Genomic DNA, 19,639 nt, shown 5'->3' with positions numbered 1-19,639 from the left:
AAGATAGTCTGTTGAGGGAGCGAAAGGTGTCTAATTCCACGACCATTGCATTCTTTTATAGATGCAATGGTGTCTCTTCACAACATGTTATTAAAAGAGAACTGGCGCTTGGCATTTTTTGGTATATATATATATATATATATATATATATATATATCGTGTTTTTGTTAAAATGATGATGTCGTTTTGTTACTAACAACGTCAACCTTACTAAATTATCGTCGTTTGTTTCTAAACCACAAGAATATATTATATTGTTATTTGTTACGTTGTTTACCGTAGAAATGACGACATATACTGTGATTTTAGCCTCGTTTAATGTAAAGGACTCTAACAATTTTTTTTTTTTTAAATGAAATATTCTCGTATTTTGCTTGTTAAGCAATGAAAATCCTTTATTTATTATTATTATTATTTTTTAAATCCCGCCTAAACCTAGAAAGAGCTCACTTGCTCACACATTCCTTCTTTTTTATTTGGTTGGAAATCCCACTTGATAGTCGTCCTTTCTTTGCTAGTAGGGGTGGGCACAGGTCGGGGCAGGTAGCTTGGCTTTTCCACACCCATTGGGTTGGGAAATTAAACCCGTCACGCAAAAAATTTCAATACCCGCGCGGCTTTGGGTTTTGCAGGGCTGGTCGGGTAAGAATCCAAAGCATCAAAATTTTCTCTTCCACGCTCCCAAGGATTTTCTCAGCAAGCAAATAGATCGAGGGAAAGAAGGAGAAGAAGAGAAGAAAATCATATGAAAATGAGAAAAAGTTTAACTAATCAATTACAAGTCACAACTTACCTCATGATTCATGATAACCTAATAATCAGAGGGAAAGAACCATGGTCCATAATTCCATCTTTCTCTCTCTTTCACCATAAATTCCTTTCTATCTTTCTCTTCTTTATCTCTCTTTCTCACTGATTCTCCCTCCATTTCACTCTTAGCCCAACTCTCTCCCAACTCCTTCTCAATCTCCTTGTCTTTCCGTCTTCGAGCTCTTTGGATGTAGGTAGAAAGAGCATGGGTGGGAGCTAGGTGATGGAAGCTGCGTGGAGGGGGAAAGAAGGAGAAGAAGAAGAAGAAGAAGAAAATCAGAGGGAAAGAAGGAAAAAATTCTCTTGCTGGATCTGGAGGCGTGAGATGAGAGAAAATAGGGTGTGGGTGAGAGATATTTTAGGTTTTTAGGGTTAGGTTACTAATGAGCGGGTAGAATTGGGGCGGGGCAGGTACCCGCAGGAAAAAAAACCTACTACCCACCCCGCCCCGCATGGGTTGAAAGAATTTTACCCGAACCCGCAAAAATACACATAAAACCCGGTCGGGTGGAGCGGTTCGGGGCGGGTTTGCGGGTTGGGCAGGTTTTTGCCGAGCCCTATTTGCTAGCCCCTTTGCCTCTTTTTCTCTTCTCCAAGCAAACACCATTTATTGGCCTATAATTTTGATGTAGAAAGAAAAACAATAAAATAAAATAAAAATGTTTGATATGAAAAAGTTAAAAAAATTTGTTTTATAGTGATTTTTTCTTATTTAGATACTAGTAAAAGATGATTGATGTGATGTTAAAAGTAAGAATGTTGGAAGTTGAATTTGAGATAAATATTATGGGGGCGTTGAACCCCTCAAAGATTCAAAGTTTTCTTCTTTTTGGCGGCTTTATTTCCATGCCCACAAATTGGTTTGGAGCTAAACATTTTTTTTCCCCTTTTCCTAAATGTTCTCAGAAACCAAACTGACCACAAAGAAGAAAAAAGAGGTGAAAAATCAATGGTGAAGTTGAGGACCTTGCATTTGGTTAACAACATTTTGTCTATTATTTTCCCACATTTTTTTTTTTTCCAAAGCAAACAGAAAACAACAACTTTGTTAGAAATGTTGTCCCCACAAACGATGCCAATGGTTGATTTAGTGATCATACAGGTTGAACGTTCGATGACGGAGGTAACGGTGGAACCACTTTCGATGGTTAAGTTAGTGAGAGTGAACTTGATAGGGTGTATGAACAAAATGAAAGCAAGAAATGTGAAAAAAATTTGTGCACTAGTGATGTGGACCGTTATACCTTTTATAAAGGTTTTATGTCTATAGTTAGCAAGCGGGCTCAAGGTGGCAAAGGTCAAGGAAAAGGGTACCCATATGGCTGATGGGCCTTAGTTGGGCCTTGGCCTTTCGACATTTGGGAGGTATTTCAATGTTAAAGGATCGCTCATGCATTTCACATGCGTACCAAACACAAACGAAACTAAGATGTTTTTCTTCCCTCCCTCTTACATAAAATATAAATGCAACCACGGTTGCAAGGAAAATTCCAATAGAAGTCCAATGGGAAAATCTAACGGAATGACGTGGCAAAATATGAGTGGGTACAAGTTCAGGCGAGGAGTAAACCCTGTCGCTCTGGATCCTTTCCTTTCTCGGGGGCTTCTGGAAATAAAGAAGGAAAATAAATAAAATACCCATTTGGGAGTCTGGTGCTCGTCGGATAAAACCCACACACACACCGCACGGCTACACCCTTCTCCAGCCTCCCTCTCTCTCTCCACGCAAAGAGAAACCAAAGCAAACATAACAAAAGCAAAAACCAAATCTCAACCCCACTGGTATGCATAACTCTCACTTTCTATTCCTTTCATTTTCGGCTTTGATTTTTGTTTGCCAAAATTGCCCCCCATGTATTCTTGTTTCGCTTCTGCTCTTTTTCACTGCTCAAACCCTACAAATCTCCCCTCTACTATCTCTTCATCTGTGGTCTCAGAAAATATTATCATTTGTGGGTTTTGTTCACTGGGTCTTCCTCCACAAGCCCTTCATTTCTATTTCTGGTTTTGGATTTGATATCTCTTATACTATATGTGAGTATTCTTCCTCAATAGGGCTTAAGATTTAGCTTCTTGATTTTTGCATTCTGATTGCATTTTATTTTTATTGCAATGATTGTAAACTGTGTTGCGCTATTTATTCGAAGATTTACATTTCTGGGTTCCTTGACTGAGCTCTTTACTCCTTCCAACTTATTTTTAGATGGGTTAGTCTCTTTAGTGCGAATGCATACATTTAGGCTGATTTTATGTCACTTTCGTTTTGTTTCATCCAATTACACTAGTTGTTTGGATGTGGGCGTATTAACAATCTTTTGACTGAACTTTGCTTGTTGGTTATCTGATGCCTGTTTTAAAAAAAAAAAAGAAAAAAAAAAAAAAAGAGATCCCTTTATATGTCGTCCTCCTATTTTAGACTTAGTTTGCTCATTAATTGGTTGCCATGCTTGGATTTAATAAAGTGAAGCTGGAGTTGCAGTTGTAGCAACCAAATGGTGATTTCACTCTTGTAGCATTTCTTACATCATCCTTTTAAGTTTTACTGGGATTGCATTTCTGCTGGCCTCCAGCCCCAAAACTACCATGAAATCCTTTTTCGATTGTGACAATCTTCATGGCCTTAGATTCCTATTTGCTTCCTGCGATGATCATTATTATGAACATTGTGCAAATTCGTATCTTGTTTTTGTACCCTTCGCGAATACCATGAAAGCCTGCAAATTCTTATGTGGTTTTTGCAAATTCTTATGTGGATGACAAAGTCTAGGACGTGACGGAGCTATGGCTGAAGGCACAGAAGTTGAAGAGCGGGTGGATCTTGATGAAGACAATTATATGGAAGAGATGGATGATGATGTTGAAGAACAAATAGAAGATGATGATGTTGAAGAACAAATAGACGATGATGGAGTAGATGGAGGTGGGTATGAAAATGTTGAAGAGAATGTTGAAGAAGTACATGAGGACTCTATTACTGGGGCTAGTGGGAAAGATCAATCGCCAGAAGAGAATAGAAACCACATTGCCTCTGAATCCGTGGAAGATGAAGAAAAGCCTGCTGCTTCAGTTGATGAAGATGAGAAGGAGAAGCATGCTGAACTTCTTGCCCTTCCTCCCCATGGGTCTGAAGTCTTCATTGGTGGACTTCCTCGAGATACCCTGGAAGAAGATTTGAGGGATTTTTGTGAGCCAATAGGCGAAGTTCTTGAGGTTGGACTGTATCCTCTTATGCCTGTGCATCTTTTTTTGGTAGTTTTTAATAAGGGTTTTTGCTTTTTAGGTAAGATTGATGAAAGATAAGGACACTGGTGATGCCAAGGGTTATGCTTTCATAGCATTTAAAACAAAAGAGGTTGCACAGAAGGCCATTGAAGACTTACATAACAAAGAATTCAAGGTAATCATGATGCTTTTTAAAAATCTATTGTCATTTTGTTAAGACTTTTTTTTTGATATCCTTTATCACTACAGGGTAAAAACTTAAGGTGTTCGCTGTCTGAAACTAAGCACAGATTATTCATTGGTAATGTTCCAAAGAGCTGGACAGAGGATGAGTTTAGAAAAGTCATTGAGGAGGTTGGTCCTGGAGTTGAAAACATTGAGCTCATAAAGGTTGGACTTCAAATTGAATATTGCTTTGGACTCGCTATAAGACTGGATAGTCGTAAATGCTTACCTTTTAGACAACATTGCTTCATTTATTTTCAGGATCCTCAAAATCCAACCAGAAATCGTGGTTTTGCTTTTGTTTTGTATTACAATAATGCTTGTGCCGATTATTCAAGGCAGAAAATGGCAAATGCAAAGTTCAAGTTGGATGGCAATACCCCAACTGTCACCTGGGCTGATCCAAAGAGTGCACCAGATCATTCTGCTACTGCTCAGGTAAATCGGTTAATGTTGAACAATCCAAATTCCTTAAAAGCATTCTTAAAATGCTTTAACTTCAAACAGGCATTAAAATGCTCAACGAAACACACTTTTTGTTTTGTGTTTTTTTTTTTTCTATTTGGGGGGGGGGGGATCCTGTTTTACTTCTGTGCTTCATCGTTTATAATTCTGTTAAAGATCTGAGCAGATGCAATGGGAAAATATGATAGAAGGAAACCGTTTCTGATGTAGGTCAATAAGATCCTCTATACAAGTTATTTATTGGGTGCTTCAGATTAAAAATTTGTAAGTTTTGAAATCAAAATTTTTAATCCTAAAATGATCATAAAAAGATAGTGCAATTGGTCCTACTCCATTATATTCACCTCTATGTCCATTGATGTAAGCCTATAGAAACTAATTGATCTTTCTTGCATCTAAGTTCCCGTTAGATATAAGTAAGGTCCATGGCATGATGCTCGAAATAAAATAGGTTCATTGTTTGACCAATGTAGCTTTAGCTCAAATGGTATTTCCTCCCTTTGTAGCAAGGTGGAGGGTGAGGTCGTGGGTTCAAGTCTCACCGAATGCGTGTGTAACTTACCAATGAAAAAAAGTAGTGTTGAAGATTGCATGAGACTAGGATATTTTGGTTGTGAGAACTAGTAGCCCTAATGGTGAATCACTAATATGGATTTTGTTTATAGCAAGCTTGTTGAATGTGTTAGTTGACAACTGCTGTTACGACTCTTTACTTGATTAATGTTCATGTTATGTTGGTAGGAGGAACAAGCATATGTGACCAATTTAGTATACACACACACACACACACAGAGGTATGCCAAAGCCTGAATAAATTTATTGGATGATCTAAATATACAATAAAGCATCTGATGATTCATATCATCATCTCAATTTTTTTATTCCCATCCTTTTCCTTCACTTAGAGTATTGACAGCAGCCTAGTCAAAATGACTAGCCAAATTGCTAAAAGTTGGGCGTTGGTTGTTTGTGAATTAAGGGAGAGCTGGGTGTCGGTTTTTCATCAAATTAGGGAGAGCTGGGTGAGTTATGAGGCAAGTATGAGGCAATTGTTTACTATTCAACTTTTTCTTTGACTCCTTTAGCTGGTGGTTTATGGTGTAAAGACTTTTGCTCCTTGGATAAGTCCATTCCAATACTGTTTGAGGTTTAATTGAGAATGAAAGTGTGTGGGTAGGTTTGATATGGCCGAAAGGCCAGATGAGTTATGGGAATTGATTTTTGGCGTTGAAGGAGAAATTTTAGGTGGGTGTTTCAATCTTTGGGTTTTCTCTGCAACCGATTGGGTGTTGGTTTTCTTGGGTGTTGGTTTTTCATATGAGAAGCTCCCACCTAAGCCCACCTAAAAGTATCCAACCGATTGGAAATGAAAATTTGTTTAGAATTTTGGTGGCTTAGTTTCGTAGGTGTTTGCTGTTCTTTAGTTGTTGTTTGAAGGTTGTGTTCTTACTGCAATTTCTTGTTTTGACCGAAAATGGGTGAATGGAGAGATTTTGATTTCTCGGATGGCAAGCAACCGAATGGGTGTTGGGATGAAGGTTTTTTTTTTTTCTTCCCGATTTTCTGGTTGTTGTGAGCTTCAAACCGGATGGGTGTGGAGAAACAATTTTGGCTTTGATTTTTCTGGTTTGATTGGAGCTTCGGCCGAATGGGTGTTAGGAAAGAATTGAGTTTAGTTTCTATGTTGCATAATTTTCAAATCCAAAGATATGATTGTTGGAGAAAGAATAAATTAATTCTTTGAAAAAAAAATTTTAATAGAATATTGAAAGTGGATAGGTAAAATAGAGAAATGTGATTTTTTTTAGTTATTTTGGCTAGTAAGTTTGCTGGGGCTAATGAGAATGTTCTTGATGGTATTTTGTGTTTAACTCATGGACTTCTATGTGGTTACAGTATAATACATGCTTGACAGTATGCAAATGACTTGAGGGATCTTTAGGAGAGTGTTAAGAATGGCTTGGCTGTATCTGTCACCATGCTAATACACTTAACTCACTCGTAAGGATTACTTGATCTAGTTAACCTGGTCCTTAAGTTTCAGACAATACCTAGATATCTTGATCGTAAGGGCTTCTTTTTGATAAGTAATAATCAATTTTATTAAAAGCGTAAGGCACCCTACGTACACTTGAAGTATACAGGCGGAAACACCTCACTAGAAAAAAGGGACCGAACAGCAAATTTAACTCAGACAAGAACCCCAACAAACCCACCTCGTAAGGGCTTCTTCAAAGGATTATGCTTTAGTGATATTTGCCAAAATGTTTACTTGATGAAATATTGATGCCTAAACTTTGAAATTTTTTTGGTGTATTAGCCCGTGTAAGACAAAACTTGTACCTCTTGAAACTGCTTGCATACTTTAGGGGAGAAATCTATGGTTTATAGTTGCTTCTATCTCTGTGTAGTTAAGAGTTATAATTGCTACATCCTCTTTTGTGCAAAAGTTGCAGAGACCATGTTCTGCCTTTTGTTGCTATCGCTACATGACAAATATAATGTTCTGGGCTTACAAAACTGTATTATTTGTTTTGGCATTCTCAGGTTAAGGCTCTTTATGTCAAAAACATTCCAGAGAACACTAGTACCGAAAAACTAAAGGAACTGTTTCAGCGCCATGGGGAAGTGACAAAAGTGGTTATGCCACCTGGAAAAGCTGGTGGCAAACGAGATTTCGGGTTCATCCATTATGCTGAAAGGTCAAGTGCATTGAAGGCTGTTAAAGATACAGAGAAATACGAAATTGATGGTACTTTTCCAACACATCTTTGGGTGGGGGTTTGGGAAAACTCAAAGATGCACCAGACAACCTTCTCTAACACATGTTAAACCTACTAATTGTTTGTTTAACCCACGATGGGATTTCTGTCTTATAACATACATACATGCAGCTGATGCTTACTTGACTCCATAATGATAAGGGTCAATATTGTCTGGACTGAGTTTAAGACCTTCCAAACTGACCTTCAATTTTGAAAAATAAAAAAATGACAAATTTAGACTTTGAAATCATAGGTAAAATATCTTTAGGGTATGCTAGGACATAAAAATCAACATAAATGAAGGGTGCATTACATCATAAGATGAAGAATGCGATGCTATCATGATATTGGCTCGTAAATGTAATGATTAGATATATGGACTATCTCACCACTGTATAAAATATCTTTAGCGTTTGCTGTTACTTGATTATTCTTTTCATAAAGAATAAATTAGGAAAATAATAAATTTGTACTTTCTTACAGCAGGGGAAAGGCAGAAAATTTAGTGACTGCCATTATCATGCATTCATGCTATTGTTACCATGGTCTGAATAGTGAATACTGTAATGAGAAATAACAACAATTGCAACCTTTGCATACTGATGTTGGTTTCAATCTCAAAGTTTCATCTACTCCATATTTATTTGTTTGTCTTATTAGATGTAATTGTGAAGACTAAGAAATTCTGAGATATTTAATGAGTTGTGCTTTGAAACTTTTTTTTTTTTCTTTTGGTATTTGTATTTGTTATGATTCCACCAGTAATTTGTTCAAAGGAATTTGAACTGCAGGCCAAGTTTTGGAGGTTGTACTTGCTAAGCCACAGGCTGATAAAAAATTTGAAGGTTCTTATCCCGGTAATGCTGTGCCTCATCCAAACCATCTTCCACATTCTGGGTATGGTGGTTTTGCTGGTAATCCATATGGCTCTCTAGGGGCTGGATATGGTGTTGCTACTGGTTTTCAGCAGGTACTTGCATGGGTTTGTATGTATTTTCACATAGTTTCTGAACTGATTGAATATTATCTCATGATTTACACGCATGAACAGCCAGTGATATATGGTAGGGGTCCAATGCCGGCAGGAATGCACATGGTTCCAATGGTTTTACCGGATGGCCGAATTGGCTATGTTCTGTAAGTTGTTTTAATTTGAAAAGTGGGGTTTATTTTTTATTTTTTTTTTTAAACTTTGTAATTATTCCAATATTTTAAACAATTTCGTTTTTGACTTTGGCTTTTGTGCAGTCAGCAGCCAGGTGTACAGATGCCACCTCATCAGCCTCGTAGAATTGATCGGAGCAATGCTCCAAGTGGCCCACCAGGTCGAGCAGGAGGTAGCAGTAGTGATGAAGGCAATCGTGGCAGGAGGTACCGACCCTATTAGTGGTAGAGGACAGGTGAGACTTTTTTGGTCACATCAAACGAAATACACACCCCCCGCCCCAAAAAAGAAGATAATTTCTCTTTTCTTTTACTGTTGGTTGTCATTGCATGTTATATGCCATTCAATAGAAAAAATTTCAAATTCCTGTAGTAGTATTATAAGTGTTCTCTCCATTAATGGCTTTGAATTAGAAACTGAAATGAGATAAAATGTGAATCTGATGGTTGTTTTTGAATAATTCAAGAGAAATATTATATTCCATTACAATTTAGTTAGAGGCGAGATCTAGAAATATTCTTTTTAGTAGTTGTATAAGATTTTTTTTTTTTTTTTTTTTTTTTAATGGTATTGAGGTATCTCATGCAAAACAAAAAGATGTTGGAATTAGAAAGTGAGGTATCCTAAAACTCAAGTGTTGGTAGGTGATGATTAACAGTTGAGTGTTTATTTCTTATATATTTATTTGAATTTTTTGCTGACACATTGCTGAAAAATGTTGCCTTTGTTGCTAGAGCTATAGAATACATGCTACCCATTGCGTGTACATGTCCACCATAGTTTCTTCATTTTGGTTTCCCTATTTAATAGCTGCCACAATTGGATATTCTAAATGTCAAATATGATTATGCCATTGGTGCATTTTTTCTAAATGAGGGTGGAAACTCAGATGCATGGGTCGATGCATACAGATCTCCTATTACAATTTCAAAAGTGGTTACTAGGAGGTAGCACGTGATTAGTGTTGCTGTTTTCACATTGTGAACATCATGTTTAGTTCTATACAATTTGGTTGTGGAGAAGATAGAGGTATAGGTACTGCTAATTATATCCCGCGTCTTCTCAGCTGCGAAACAGAAGTTTGAATGAAATAAATAATTAAAGAGGATCAGTGACTCTGTAATAAAAACTGATCAGTCTGCTTAGGGGGGGAAAAACTGACCAGTCTTTTTGATAATCCTGCAAACATGGACATGAAACTAATAGATGTTTCAATAGTTTCAGGCTGCTGTACGAGTCAGAAATTCTGCATCCAGAGTTTCAGTGTTGCAGCTTCTGGAGGACCACTATTACTAATGTTTTGTGTTTTTAGGTGAATCAATTGGTCCATGGCATCTCTACCTTAAGATTTAAGACTGCCTCTTTTTCCATTGTTTTAGTCTTCTAGGGGTCACTTTAGCTATGGCAATAGTTTTGAGGCCACTAGTTAAGAAAACTGAAATTTGCAAGATTCTAGCTCTCCAGATCTCTGCAGACAAAGCAAGATGGTTGGTATTTGTTTAAAACTCTGAAAAAGCTCTCCAGTGAGCAGGTAGATTTTGATCCTTAATAGCCAAGGGACAATTTTTCTTCAGAAAAAAAAAAAGAAAAAAAAAAAAGATGATGATAGAAAGGCTTTTATTTAAACTGTAAATGAGTGTTGAACTTTCACAATAACTTGTTTCCAAATACAATCTTGAGCTGGAAGCTTGCCTGCAGGTTCTAATCTTCAAAGTGAAAAATTTAGATTGTAAATGGGTGTTGAGGTGAAACAAAAACTTGTTGACAAATATAATCTTGTGCAGGAAGCTTGCTGAGGTACTAATTTTCAAAGGGAAATGTTGATCAAAAGTTGGACTTTTTCCCAATGATTGTTATTACAGCATGTGCACAATTGTTGGAACATTGACAAACTCATGGACATAACTTGCTTGCGTGAAATGCTGCTTTTGTAATCACAAGAAACCTAATTGCAAAAGAGAATCCATGATCATATCCCACAAATTCCGCTTTGTAAGCTTTTATAATATGGCTCCAATCACATGTCAACCATGTTAGAATATTATAAAGGAATTGTGAAGTGATTGTAGGTCTCACATTACTCGGGAAGATTCTCAATAAGGAGAAAATATAATACTAAAAACAAAGTAGTTTGACCTGACACCCAAGAGAAATATTTTTCAAGTCGATTATGAACCTCAACAAATATCTTAATTTCCCAAAAAAAATTGGCCAAAATGAAAGTAATTGAATTCATAGCGTGGAAAGTATTCTATCCATGGTTCATATAAATTTTTCAAAATAATATACAAGGCAAAACTTGTCAGTATCTAGGAAACACCAAGAAATTTAAATGCTACAAGCAAACATGGAAGATCGACAAACCAATTGCTAAACGCTGATAAGTTTTAAGCCGTAAGATTTCTCTAAACCCAATAGAAAGACAAAAAGATTGATAAAGAAAAAAGACTGACAAAAAGAAAACGTAATGAGCAGCCTGACACACCATAAAATGAAAGACCAACTCCTATGCCTATATTTAAGACAACGACAAATAAATACCTGACCAAACTTAGTACAGAAAGTCAGCATCTAAATCTACACCTAATATTAGCGACAATTTTTCCCAAATTGAAGGTTGTACTGTCGATATTAGAGATCATAGCATCTATTCTTGCAGTTTTTTTTTTTTTTAATTGAATAAGGAAATGGTTATAGGAGAGGATCTTTTTCACTTCTAATCCGAAAGGAAGAGGAAGTGGGTGATCCTAAAACTGAAAATGGGGTGTACTCCCCAACAACAAACTCAAAACAAACTAATACAGTGCAACAGTAATTGGTTAAACAAGTGGCCCGGTCCTTTCAATGGGCCGCTTAAGGCAGTTATAGAAGCAAAAAGGACCCAGACTAAGTCTAAACCCTCACTTGGAACTAGCAACAACCACTGGAAAGGGATTGAAGCCGAAGGAGCATTGTAGTAGTCTGTTGTAGGGACTGCAGTAAAGAGAGAAACCAACACAAAATCGGTTACAAAAATCTCTACAAAAAGATCAACACTCATAAGAGCTGGGATACAAGGTTCAATTCACCATTAGATAATTGAATAGTGAGATTACCACATAACATCCAATTCTGCAGTTGAAATACTTTTCATATTTTTTAGTGGTTCGTGCGATCCAAAAATTATAGTCAAATTGAAAATATTTTCAGTTTGACTTTAATTTTGAAAAATGATTTTTGTTTTTAAATTTTGTAAACCATTTTTTCAAGTTTAAATTTCTCCACAAACTACGGGACCTCCATCGGAGGCTATCAAAATTCACTAATCATTTTCCGCTGTCACTCATTTTCTGTATTATGTATGACCCAACCGCTAAAAAATATTTTCTGAAAAATCATTTTTCTAAAACATTTCATTGAAAATATTGTTCGATGAAAACATTTTACGTTGAAACAAACGAAACCTTAATTCACTCTTTCACTACATAATTATTGTCTAGGTGTTGTAGCACTCCAAAAGTATTTATAATCATATAAATATTTGAGGGCGTTACAGCAAAAAATAATTTAAGAATTTAACCGAATTGCTCTTCACAAATCATTACTGGGTGCAATCTCAAGAGTCAAGAAACAACTCAATTGATTGGAAATCACGCATAAGCAAATGCTACTAAATCAAATTCCCTTCATGCCGCTCTCACCCTTGTGTCATATATATATATATATATATATATATATATATATAGCAAATGCCACTAAATCAAATTCTCTTCTCGCCGCTCTCATTATATATATATATACCAAATGCCACTAAATCAAATTCCCTTCTCGCCGCTCTCACCCTTGTGTCATATATATATATATATATATATCAAATAGATTATCCTTTGACTTTGTAATGATCACTATTAAATTTTAGATCTAATGATATTTTTTCACATCACGTCATAAAATATGCACTTGAAAGTGTAAGAGCGAAAGTTGGTAACTTCTTTTTTTATTTTTTTATTTATTTTTTTGATTGTTTTAGATGAGAAAGAGAATGCTTGGATGCCATGTGAGGAGACTCAAGTGCTCAATCGATGGGACTTGTTTTATGTTAAAGTATATAAAAAATATAAAGAGAAAAAACCAAGGAAGAAAGATACAGATTAAAGTGGTTCAGCCTATGGCTTATATTCACACGTCAACGTTTTCTCTTTGCTACATCTTTCCTTCACTTGATAGAAATTGTACAATAAAATAACTTATTTATAGTTGAATGAGGCCAAGAATACAATAAGTAACATAATCAATATGTAACCTATGAGAATTAGAAGAGTCATATAAACAATAAGTAACAAATGAAAATTAGAAGAGTTACATAATCAATATGTAACTTGTGAGAATCATGAGAGTTACGTAATAAATATGTAACATATAAGAATTATAAGAGATATATAATAAATATGTAACATATGAGAATTAAGAAAATAAATAATACATTAATTTAATTCAAAACAACTATTTTACGTCATGTCACAATATTTTATGTTACCTTGCTGGTTGGAGTTGACTTGAGAAAATGGTTATTGACTTGGCATGATATTAGCCTTTGGTCCGCTCTCTTACACGTGTCCTACATCCATATCAAAATTGGAGGAAATGGTTCCAAACTTCCTTAAAACCTTGATGAAAATTAAAATTTACAATTTCATACGAATCAAACATTACTATACAGACGAATAAGTATTTCGGAAAATTAAATAACGAAAAATTATAATTTTATACGTAGATTATCAAAACAAAGAAAAAACCCGTTAAATATTTTTTTTTTCTCACATGTCGTTGAATTAGATAATCATTATTACCGGTTAACTTTGACCTGTGTTCTTAGCTCTAATCACTTCATAATCCCTCTTTTTATTTAGTGAATAATAATAAAAAAGTATTATTTAGTAGATTACCAATTGACTGGTATACACAACTAAAATTAGTGTCAATCATATGGCATTATATATTAAGAGAAGTGTTATACATTTTAAATTTTTTTAAAAAAAATTAATTTTCAAATAATATGTCACCATCTCATGAGATTTATTATTTTGAAAAGCGTATTACCAACTCATAAGATAATGACACATCATTTAAAAACCACTTTTAAAAAAGAAAAATTGAGAATATGTAACATTTCTCATATATCATTATATCATTACTCATTATGATCACTCCTTGCCCACGAAACATGAAAGAAAGAGAGAGAGGGTTAAAAAAATAATAATAATACAGCAGCCAGATATATAACACCACGTGTACTCTATCCTCCACTCAGACTACGATACGTGGACATTCTTCTCGCCAGGAACCTCAACCGGGTACCTATCGATTGAGTCGACCCAGGGGTTGCCTCGGAAGTCACCAACAGGAATCCGCTTGAGAGCCCTCCAAACCGCGCTGTTACACTTGAAACCCGACCCGAACGCAATCTGCCAGACCCGGTCGCCCTCGTAGACCCGACCCTTCGCCTCCGTATACGCCAGCTCGTACCACAGCGAGCTACTCGAGGTGTTCCCGAAACGGTGCAGCGTCATCCTCGACGGCTCCATGTGCCAGCTGCTGAGCTGCAAATTCTTCTGCAGCTCGTCCAGCACCGCCCTCCCGCCTGCGTGTATGCAGAAGTGCTCGAAAGCGAGCTTGAAGTTGGGTATATACGGCTTCACCTTAGCTTTCAGGATCTTCTTCCTCACCAACGTCACGAAGAACATGAATTGCTCAGAAAACGGGAGAACCAAAGGACCCAGAGTCGTAATATTCGTCTTCAACGCGTCTCCGGCCACCGCCATTAGTTCCCGAGCGAGCGAAACCCCAATGGTTCCTTTATCATCCTCTCTCTGATAGACACAGTTGTAATTTTTGTCGTCGGCGCCTTTGTGGGTTCGAACGGTGTGAACGAGCTCGTACTTGGACCGGGTCCGATCCTGTGCCCGGTTCGATAAGAGCACTGCCGCAGCCCCCATCCGGAATATGCAGTTGCATAATAACATTGAGCGGTCATTTCCGAAGTACCAATTGAGAGTGGTGTTTTCGGTGCTGACGACGATGGCGTAGGTGTTGGGGTTTGCGTTAAGGAGATCCTTTGCCAGGTCGACGGATATAAGGCCGGCGCTGCAACCCATTCCGCCGAGGTTGTAGTTCTTAATGTCGGTTCGAAGCTTGTAGTGGTTGACAATCATGGAGGAGAGGGAGGGGGTTGGATTGAATAAGCTACAGTTCACAATAAGGACTCCGATGTCTTTTGGTTGAACGCCAGTTTTCTCAAAAAGCGAATCCAATGCACCGAACATGACGGCCTCCGCCTCGGACCGGGCCTCGTCCATGCTCAGGCTCGGCGGTCTGGACGTAATTCCTTTCGGTAAATACGTCTCGTCGCCAAGGCCGGACCGGGACGTAATTCGTCTCTGAAACCCGATGCTGTCCTCCTCGAATGCGCCGCTATCTTCCGTCATCTTCAAGAAAAATTCCCCGGTCACTTTCCGTTCGTCCTCCGGTTTGTAACAGGAAAAGTCTACGAGATAAACCGGCCTTTTGCGCTTGGCCCAGTAGAGGCCGAAAAGAACGAGCAGCAAAGCGGAAGCAGCGGTTCGTGTGGCCGCGTTGAGGCTATCAAACCAAACTGTCCGGTTTGTCCATAACTCGGAAACCCGATCCAGTTTTAGACCGGCGAGCTGAAGCACTACCGATAATGCGAGAGGCAAAAGTACAAGAAACATGAGTATAGTTGCAGGGTTACATGAGTAGCCATACCCTAATTTGACGTACTTGAGCTTCACAGACTGTAAGAAATTCGGCAAGCGTCGCCGGATTTTGATGACGGCGGAGGACGAGTCTTTAAAAGCCATTTCCGCTGTTATTCTCTCCTTATCCATCTCTATGCTGTCCATTTGTCTTCCTAATTGGAAATATCTCTAGCTGGAAAGATCTCTCTTTATGTTCTTTTTTTTTGGGTTCTTGAATAAGATGGGTCTTGTTTATTTATAAACAAGAAGTCTACGAGAAGCTGATCGAGGAAAACAAATGCTGAGTTGAAAGCAATCCCTACACGTCTTGAACAGTTACAATTAGTTGGTTGAGAGATTTAAACCAGATGTTGAGAAGCAGGACATCAATATTAACTGCAAAAAAAAAAAAAAAAAAAAAGTTGGAATTTTAGACTTGAATAAATGCGAAGTAGTTCCAAGAAAAGGTAGATAGCTCAACCACCACAGGAATTAATATTAAAAAAAAAAAAAACCTCTCAAGTCGATCTTTTCAAAATCTAGTTTTGTTTAGATGTTCCTAAACAGTGTGGTTGATGATGGGATGAGAATTTGTTGGGAGGTTTTTCCCCTCTCTTGTGTTTGTTTTTTGGGGGGTAAGTGGGTTTCTTCCTTTTTCATTTGCATTAGTCATGACATATCTCACATGCAAATTAAAGGAAAAAAATAAAAAAAATAAGAAGATAAAATGGGAATTATGGGGATCTATCCATGTGCATGAGCATGTGCATTAGAATTAGGTAAAAGGACAGTGGAAGATTACGTTTGAAGTAGGAGGTTAATGTGTGGAAGAAAGAGAAGGGAGCTGGTTGGTGTTGTAGGTGACTTGCCATCAAGGAACAATAAATGGGGACGGAGGCGGGGTCAAAAAAGGGCAGCTGCTTTAGCTGCTAACTGCTAAATGCCCACCTATTAATTGATCCACATATATATATGTATATATATTGCACTACGGTTCCCAACACTAGTTTATTAATTAATATATATAGACATATCATAGATAACACGAAAAGGATGGGTGGAATTACTAAATTATCATGGGGGCACTCCGCACGTGTTAAATGCATGCAGCTGTTTGCTTCCGAACAACTCATAAATTAACCTTCTTCTAGTGGACAGAAACAGGTTCCTCTTAAATGTACAGAAAGGGTAACGGTTAGAAAAATATCTTCCTCATTTCAAAATCTTTTAATTTTCTCTATTTAGTGCATTTTGAAGAATATTACATTTAATGCATTATTATTATTAAAATTTTTAGACAATACTACCCTTCAAAATGCGCACTAAATACAAGAAATTGAAGGATTTTGAAATGGAGGAAATCCTTTTCCAAACGGGCTAGGGCTATATATTTTGAAAAATGATTCTCTCCATTTCAAAATTTCTCAATTTCTTTCATTTAATGAATTTTGAAGAGTGGTGTTGTCCAAAAGTTTTAATGATGGTAGTGCATTAAATAAATGGAAATGATTCTTTTCCATTTATTTTTCTTGCCGAGTCGTACGTGTCTGAGTTGAACTAGTCATGCCCATAATACAAATAAAATTGTTCTAAAAATTTGGAACAAACTATAGCTAATTAACAAGATTGAATAGGATGGATTAAATAATTAAGTAATATTAATCTTTAATTTATTTATTTACTTGTACCTTTTAATGGTCGGATCGGATTGATTTGGGTTTGCAAGAGCTCAGATTCAGGTATATACGTGCAAATGCGAAAATGGTTTGGGCCACGTGGATCCAAGTCGAGTAGTGCTATATATACATAATTCCATTATCCTTCTCCGTCACTCCAAAACTTATGAGGCGTGGTTAGGGACCAAACCAAAACGTTTTATGGGCAGGAGTCAAGGCATAAACTTAGGGGGGAAAAAAAAAAAGAGAATAAAGATGTGAGTTGCAACTGGGCCTGAAATTAAAGTCAATAAGACATAAGAGGCCAGGGAGCAAACATGTTGACCGGTGAACTCCAATATGTATGATTATGAGTTCGTGATTGTTTAGGGTGAGAAAGGTAACCAAGATGTACAACTGAATGCGCAAGAAATGTTATGACATATACTGGCCCCCCCTCCTTTTGTCATTGCGTGTGGTCCTCAAACTAAAAATTAATTCCCATGCACCAAATGCTAAAGGGACCACGCCATATTAGCTTTACAGTGACAGACAAGAATAATTGAGTGATGTGGAGTGTAAGATTCGGGTGTAGGCAATCAAATCAGGGCAAATCAAGGTGGGGGAGGGCATGATCAAACTAGATCGGTTCGAGCCAAATTTAAAGACTTGGGTCGATCGATCGAGTTCAAAAAAGGCCACCCAGGCAAGCATGTCTGTGGAAGCAAGCGCGTGAGTCTCTGGAAATGCATGGGCTGGTGGAATAACATGCAAGTGAGCACGTCAACGAAAAGAGAGGTGGGTGTATGGAGGCCGTAATGTGTGTTTTTTGGTGGGTGACAGTGCTGAATCTCGAGATTTAGTAGGCCGGTGGCCTCTCAGGCCACCCAGGCACTTGGTTGTTGACCAAAACAATTGTAGGTCACTAGATCATCTTAAGGTGGCCCCTCTTTTTTTTTTTTTTCTGCAGTACTTTAGAAAATTGACGCATAGGGCAGAAGAAAAAGAGGCCACAAGAAATTAAGTGACTTCTACTACCATGATTATATATATATATATATTACTGTAAAAATATATTATAAGATAAAGAAGCAGTAAAATTAAGGTGAAGTAAAAATATAACTAATTCTTACATAAAATTAATTATAATTGAGGTGGGAGAGGGTGCGTTCATACTGTATATGGAACTGTCTCCATCAACAGGGAATAGATTGCTGAAATGGGGATACAAATTAAGGTGATGCAGAAATGTTTACCAACTGATCATATCCCCAATTATTGGGAGGAGATGATTATGAGGAAATTAAGGAATGAGAAATTTAAGAGTTACAACATGTAAGCTGGCTTGGGGTGCTGCAGTATACAATATTTGGAGGTTGAGAGATCAAATTAAATCAAATTAAAATGTTTTGCAGAAAATTGTTTGAAGTGAGTGAAGAGAATGTAGCTGGTTGCAACAACTGGGTATTCCGAGTAATTTTAGGTGACCTACTTGTGTCATATTTGTGTCCTACTAAGAATAATGTGGCTATTAAAATCACTTTTTGATCGAAATTCAATAATGATCAATCACAAACCCAATTGTGATTTTAATAGCCATATCATTCTTAGTAGGACACAAGTAGGCTACGTAGAATTACTCGGGTATTCCACATCATTTGCTATAACATGTGTCGTAATTTTTGCTTTTTTTTTTTTTGTTTTTGTTTTTTTCTAAGCAATTTACAGAAGGGAATAAACACAAAACATTTTTTTTAAAAAAAAAAAAAAAAGTGGGAGATTATGCTTATGATGTGTGTATAATGATGGGTTAGATTTTGGATTGCTTGTAATATTGGGTGTTGTTGGTATTCGGTGGAAAAAATTCTCCAAAAGTTGGGAGGGAGGCGAATTAATTAATATAGTAAATGAATTTGTTTTATATATGTTTAATCATATGTAGACCAATTCCTTCCATAAAAAGCTAACCAGTAACCAGAAACTGATTCAATCAATGATCCACTTTCTAGTTTCCACAGGTTGGTCCCTAGAAAATTAAGCATATATAATATGTATTAATGTCATCAACTTCATATGTACGCACAATGCTGTTTGGTGGTCCAATATTGTCACCATTAACAAATTCGATTTGACAACTAATAACAGATCCTCATATAACACCTATTATCCGCCACCAAACATATCCTCGAATTCCCATTACTTCCTCACCATACTTCTTCGAGTATTATTGAATGTTTAAATTTAGTTGGTTTGAGCTCAAATTTATTGTTGAATTAAATTATATGTTTAAATTTAGGAACATGATCCTCTGCGGTTCAAATAATATCCAATTAGTTATAGTTGATGGGTAATTTTGTCTTTTTCATTTTTTGAGGGGACAGAAATGAGTAAATCTAGGTGGCCTACTTGTGTCCTACTAAAAATGATGTGGCTATTAAAATCATCATTTGATCAAAATTCAATAATGATCAATCAAAAGTTCAATTGTGATTTTAATAGCCACATTATTCTTAATAGAACACAAGTAGGCCACCTAAAATTACTCGACAAAAATATCTAAATATTCTCCAATTCAAATGAAATGGAGAGGTCATTTAT

At 36.8% G+C, this 19,639-nt stretch overlaps 2 protein-coding genes across 6 annotated transcripts; one reads left to right on the top strand and one right to left on the bottom strand.

Moving 5' to 3' along the window:
* The first annotated feature begins 2,451 nt into the window (after positions 1-2,451).
* On the top strand, positions 2,452-10,536 carry LOC132186274 (heterogeneous nuclear ribonucleoprotein Q). Of its 5 annotated transcripts, none has more exons than XM_059600168.1 (10): positions 2,452-2,592; positions 3,573-4,020; positions 4,091-4,207; positions 4,282-4,422; positions 4,519-4,695; positions 7,270-7,474; positions 8,279-8,457; positions 8,539-8,624; positions 8,736-8,887; positions 9,877-10,536. In XM_059600168.1, exons 2-9 carry the CDS (start codon positions 3,592-3,594, stop codon positions 8,872-8,874), a joined length of 1,473 nt encoding a protein of 490 aa, XP_059456151.1. In that variant the 5' UTR covers positions 2,452-2,592; positions 3,573-3,591; the 3' UTR covers positions 8,875-8,887; positions 9,877-10,536. The 5 variants fall into 5 exon arrangements, with proteins under 5 accessions (XP_059456151.1, XP_059456150.1, XP_059456147.1 ...); XM_059600167.1 differs by having other exon boundaries at positions 2,482-2,592; positions 9,871-10,536; XM_059600164.1 differs by having other exon boundaries at positions 2,485-2,592; positions 3,578-4,020.
* Positions 10,537-13,777: 3,241 nt separating this feature from the next.
* LOC132186747 (3-ketoacyl-CoA synthase 1-like) lies at positions 13,778-15,715 on the bottom strand. The gene has a single exon (XM_059600776.1). The coding sequence runs from the start codon at positions 15,549-15,551 to the stop codon at positions 13,944-13,946; it is 1,608 nt and encodes a 535-aa protein (XP_059456759.1). The 5' UTR covers positions 15,552-15,715; the 3' UTR covers positions 13,778-13,943.
* Positions 15,716-19,639: the final 3,924 nt, after the last annotated feature.

The sequence above is a fragment of the Corylus avellana genome, chromosome ca7 (assembly GCF_901000735.1).
Source record: "Corylus avellana chromosome ca7, CavTom2PMs-1.0".
NCBI classification, from domain to species: Eukaryota; Viridiplantae; Streptophyta; class Magnoliopsida; order Fagales; family Betulaceae; genus Corylus; species Corylus avellana.
The sequence above is the reverse complement of the archived record's forward strand: the minus strand, read 5'-3'. Positions and strand labels throughout refer to the sequence as shown.